Source organism: Lontra canadensis, unplaced genomic scaffold (genome assembly GCF_010015895.1).
Source record: "Lontra canadensis isolate GAN:19392208 unplaced genomic scaffold, GSC_riverotter_1.0 scaffold59, whole genome shotgun sequence".
Lineage (NCBI taxonomy): Eukaryota > Metazoa > Chordata > Mammalia > Carnivora > Mustelidae > Lontra > Lontra canadensis.
In genome coordinates, this window is record NW_022631053.1 from 5135089 (window position 1) to 5140190 (window position 5102).

General features: G+C 48.8%; 1 protein-coding gene across 2 annotated transcripts; it reads right to left on the minus strand.

Moving 5' to 3' along the window:
* Positions 1-301: 301 nt before the first annotated feature.
* Positions 302-3851, minus strand: DNAJC22 (DnaJ heat shock protein family (Hsp40) member C22). 2 transcript variants are annotated; one of them, XM_032876866.1, is made up of 3 exons: positions 3741-3848; positions 2088-3045; positions 302-770 (listed from the first exon to the last, which is right to left on the minus strand). In XM_032876866.1, exons 2-3 carry the CDS (start codon positions 2925-2927, stop codon positions 585-587), a joined length of 1026 nt encoding a protein of 341 aa, XP_032732757.1. In that variant the 5' UTR covers positions 2928-3045; positions 3741-3848; the 3' UTR covers positions 302-584. The 2 variants fall into 2 exon arrangements, with proteins under 2 accessions (XP_032732757.1, XP_032732758.1); XM_032876867.1 differs by having other exon boundaries at positions 698-786; positions 3741-3851.
* Between the last annotated feature and the right edge of the window lie 1251 nt (positions 3852-5102).

A 5102-nucleotide genomic window follows, 5' to 3' on the forward strand; every position in this document is an offset into this window, starting at 1 on the left:
TACCCATTGGTAATCTGTAGAATAAATCAGATCCCTTCTGCACAGGACAGCTTGTGAAATGGTAGAACCTTCATATTTTTCCTTCAAATCTCCTAACTCTGGGAAAGAAAGAGAAAAAGAAAGAAAGAAAGAAGAGAGAGAGAGAGAATGAAAGAAGGAAAGAAAGAAAGAAAGAAAAGGAAACAAAGAGGAGGGGAGAGGAGGGGAGGGAAGGGGAGGAAAGGGGAGGGAAGGGAAGAAATTGATAAAACAACCTTCCTCCATCACTCATCAGCGTACCAGGGCAGAGCATGGTAGTATATTCTCTAAAAGATATTTTACCGGTTTTTATAATATGCCTTTCATTTCACTATCTGATTTTAAGAAGAAATTTTCAGGAATACAATAATGAGAATTCAGAAATTTGCAACATAAATACATTCTTCTACCACAAAAGCTTTCTTACACCTTTAAGTTGTTGTCACCCCCACTGCAAGAGGACAGTTTCTTTAACGCTATTGGGATGACCCGAGTAGGCAAATCTGGGCTGGGACAAGCTGCTTCGTTCTGCCAGAAAGAGTCCATCCCCAAGGGGAAATTTCTTCTCACCTCCAGGATCCCCTGGGCTTTCTGGGCTGACTCAAGACTTCATATGCAGCCTGAATGTCCAGGAAATGCCTCTCAGCCTCCTCGGTCCGGTGCCTGTTGTGGTCAGGGTGCCAGATCTTTACTAGCTCCCGATATCTTTGATGTATTTCTTCATTTGTTGCTCCCTCTGAGAGACTCAAAACCTTAGGGAAACAGAAGCTGACGAATTAGAATTCCCTAAGTTTCAGAGCACCTGAGCCTCTCCTGCTTCTTTGCTAAATCAGGCTGTGCTATCTCTGGAGTTAGCTTCTACTGGCCTGAGAGAAAGGCCCAGAGCCTCAGATTAGAATTCCAGCATGGGCTAGCCTGGATCTCATGGCAAGAACCAAGATTTGCCTTGAATCACAGCAGCCCATTTTCTAAACTGGGACTTCACATCCCTGACAAAGGTCTCCTCCTTGCAAGAGAAATAAGCATATATATCCACCAAAGACACATACGAGAATGTTCACAGCAATTTGATCAGAATGGTCCCAAACTGGAACTAATCCAAATGTCCACAGACAATGGAGTGGATAGATAATGTGTAGTATATTCATACAATGGGATACTATGCAACAATGGAAACAATTTATCTGCATGCAATAGTATGAATAAATCCCACAAACATAATGTTGAATGAAAGAATTCAGACATGGCGTGTCTAGCTGGCTCAGTTGGTAGAGCGTGTGACTTTGAATCTCAGGGTTATGAGTTCAAGGCCCACGTTGGGAGTGGAGCCTACTTAAAAAAAATAAAATTTTATATATGTATAAAATTAACTTTTGTTTTATTTATCTTTTATTTTATTTATATCATATATATGATATATATATCATATATATGATATATATGTGATAAATGATATATATGATATATATATCATATATATGATATAAAAATAAAAGATAAATAAAACAAAAATAATATAAATAAATAAAAAATATATATATCATATATCGTATATATATAATATATATCATATATAAATAAAAATATATATATATCATATATATATCATATATATGATATAAATAAAAATAAAAGATAAATAAAACAAAAATAAGTTAATTTTAAAAAGAAAGAAGTCAGACATAAAAGAGTACATACTGAATGATTCCATTTATCTGAAATTCAAGAATGGGCAAAACTAATCTATGGTAACAAAAGTCAGAATAGAGGTTCCCTCTGAGATTTGAGTGGTGGTTACATAAATGTATAAGTACATAAACTTTATATACTTTATATATGTCTCAATAAAAGTTAAACAGTATATATGTATCCTTTTCCCACTCACTGTTAGAGCCTCTGTACCTTCACCCATTGCACACAGAAGCCCAAAGAAACCAGGACAGCCTTCTAGGGCCCGACCCAGCAGACATGAAAACAGTACTTCCACATAAGGCTGCATCATTTCCAATAAAGCTTAGCTGAACTCCCAGAGCTGCCCCAGCCAGGAAAGAGAGGGAACAAGGCCTTACCTGGTAAGCCAGCTGGCGCTTCTCATCCTGAAAACTGCTAACAAACTTATAGAGCTTCTCCCACTCCTGGAAGTTGCTGCTGCTGAAGCGAGGATCCCCCATCAGCAGCCTCCAGCCCCGGTAAGGCAGAAGGAGGACACACTCCATGAGGGGGCCAATGAGGGGAAAGAATCTGAACCAACTCAAGAAGGAGCCAAGGGTTTCTGCTACGTAGCTGAGGGTGGCAGCTGTGTTGCAAAAGGCGCTGTAGGCTAGTGGACCTGTGAAAGCCAGGTAAGCCAGGCCCAGACGATAGAGCCGAATGCTGAGCGTCTCTGACCCAATGGAAGCTTTATAGCGGCGATGCTTCTGGGCTGTAATGCTGGCAGACAAGCTAATGGGCAGAATGGCTATGGGGCGGCCATAGAAGAGAGGGGAAGTAAGAAATGCTGCCCCTAGAGTATTCTTAAAGTCTGTGGTCTGGTTGCCAACAGCAGCCACCAGCAAGACCCCTAAGCCAACTGCCAGTGGAAGGCCCACAATATAGAAGTTGGCCATGAAAGAAAGGCCAATGAGAGCCACCAGGCCAAAATAGATGCCCACTATCATCTGGGCGACAAAGCGAGTAAGACTCAGAGGGGGTGTCCTCCCTTCCGATCTCTGCCTCTGCCCCTGGGTTCTGTTGGCCTGAGCTACAAAGCTTGGGAGCTTCCAGAATTCCCAGAGCCAGCCCAGCCCACCACCCCCCAGGGTAAGCATCCAGAGCAGTGCATGACTGTCCCGCCCCAGGTACAGGTGGTGGAGCCCAGCAGGGCCCCCTACAGCCCAGAGGGCATAGGTCACCAAGAGCCCCTTGGCCATCCTCTAGGGAAAGCGTGTCAGATCAAGTTCAGTGGCACCTGACATTGCCCAGAATGCAGAAATCTGGGATCATCTGTGAGAGTCATGGCTGTCATGGTCCCAGAGTTATCCTTAGACCCTAAGAGATGGGAAAAAGCAGTGGTAAGACTATATCCAGATCCCAACCCAGTAAACCATTTCTCCTTCCAATAAGAATCAAGTGCAGATCTTCCTGAGTGTGCCTGAAATGCTGATTCTCCCATACCCTTTGATCTGGCCCCTCATTTCTGTTTTCTTTACAAGCATAGCAACTCCAAATTTAGGAGTAAAATTGTTTTTAGATGCTTTCAGTTGTGGAACTCAGCACATGGACAAAAAAAAGCCGCAGCTTAAGTTTCAGACCACTGATTGCTGGAATGGCTTATGGGGAATGGAGTGAACAGGAGTGAATAGAATGACCTTCTAAAGTTCCTACACATTTTGAAAGTCCTCTACCCCTCCCAGCACTCCTCACCGTCACACTATGGCTGCCCTCAGACACACGGCCGAGGTTTCAACCCCTCTCCAGCCTTCCCATCACTCCAAGCCATGCAATCTTCCCACAAGTCACACCTGAAAGAGGTCCTGAGGTCCCTCCACTTAACAGCTCTGGAAAACTAACATATTTTGATCTAGACCCTGGCACCACGCAGAGACGGACTTCAGTCTCTACAAAGAGGTCTGATGAACACCAAACCAGACGCCAACATGTGCCTGCCAGTGTCTCCCGCTACGCAGAGCGGGCCTCAAGACCACCAGCCAGTTACCCGCTAGTCCCAGGGTGGGCGGCCGTACCTGGGTACTTCGGCTCCCAGACCCCGTCAGACCAGTTATTTCCTTTAACTAGAAAGTCAAAATGGCCCCTCTCACTCCGTTCCCACTCGCATCTAAATGGACTTTGTCTTTCTGCGTTTGCTGTGTCACGGAAGTGGGGCCGTCCGGGTCAGGCCCCTCCCTAAACACCCTTCTCCACCCGCCCCAGCCTCTTCCGGATCACCTTTCGGCCTCTGGACTCCTCTCGCCCGTCCTTTAGGGAGAACTAGGTGTAAGCCTTTCAGGGCTCATGCAATCTCCCCCGGCTCAAAAGGGCTGGCGCAGCGCGGCACTCCAGGCCCTGCGCGCCCGCACGGCGGTACCGCCACCACGAGGTGGCGCTGCCGTCTACGGAAGGGCGGGGTCGGGCGGGTCTCCACACTCACCTTGTCCAGTTGCCGGGGCAAAGCCTCCCAAGAGCTGTTCCCTATAAACGCAGAAATGGGCCTTGATCGCCCCTTTCCACCCCTACAGATGAGAGGGTGACTTGTCTTTCACCTCAGGGTGTGCTCTCTTCCTACTCAGTTGTCTTTCAAGACCGCCTTGCGTGGCTCCACTTCCAATTCCTCTAAGGCTGACTCCAGCCCCCAGAGTTTGCCTCATCTGCCCCACCTCCAGGCCTGCCAGTAAAGGGGATTACATCTAGACCTGAGCCTGAGACCTGAGGGGCCTCCAGATCTTGCGGGAGCCCCAATTCCGCTATATCCTGAGGCCTATGGGCAAGAGGCAGAAACAGTAGCAAAAACGGATATGGGGTGAGGGGCGTCCCAGCAGGAGAGCAGAGCGAGAGCGAGGCCGCCGCACCAGAGCAGTCTACCTTCCTCCCACCTCGATGCTGGGAAGGAGCTGGGATGCAAGATGCCTTCGCTTCACTGACCTGGGCTCCAGTCCCTGTTCTGCCCAATGACCTTGGCCAAGTCACGCCGCTTCTGGGGCCTGTAAGGGGAGGGAAAAGCTTGGATCTCCAAGGTCCCCCAGCCTTGACTCGGGAGTAGGGTGGGCCTGGTGGCCCCCACGCCCGTCTCCTCCGTGTAGCGGACAGAGTGCTTCTGTTCCTCCACACCGCCAGCCCCCCCGCCCCCCCAGCCCTTATCCCGGCCGGGGGAGAGACCGCGGCTCGCCTAAGGCGCCTTAGGGCTCACTGAGGGGCCAGGGCTGGGAGGGGCCCCACAGCGACGCTGGAGCTGCCAGCTGGGGGGCGGGGGCGGAAGGCCGCTGAATAATGAATGAGACTTAATTGGGCCGGCTCTGCAAGGCGGCGCGCTAAGCTGGGCAAACAGCTCGGGCGGCGGCGGGCGCCGCTGGACAAACAAACTCGCTCCCCGCGCTGGAAGCGGGGTGGGG

Bases quoted from the DNA above. Each gene is read 5' to 3' on its own strand.
- DNAJC22 (XM_032876866.1), bottom strand. From the start codon at position 2,927: ATGGCCAAGGGGCTCTTGGTGACCTATGCCCTCTGGGCTGTAGGGGGC. The intron at 771-2,087 runs GTAAGGCCTTGT...TGTTTCCCTAAG, and splicing joins AGCGCCAGCTGGCTTACCAG to GTTTTGAGTCTCTCAGAGGG.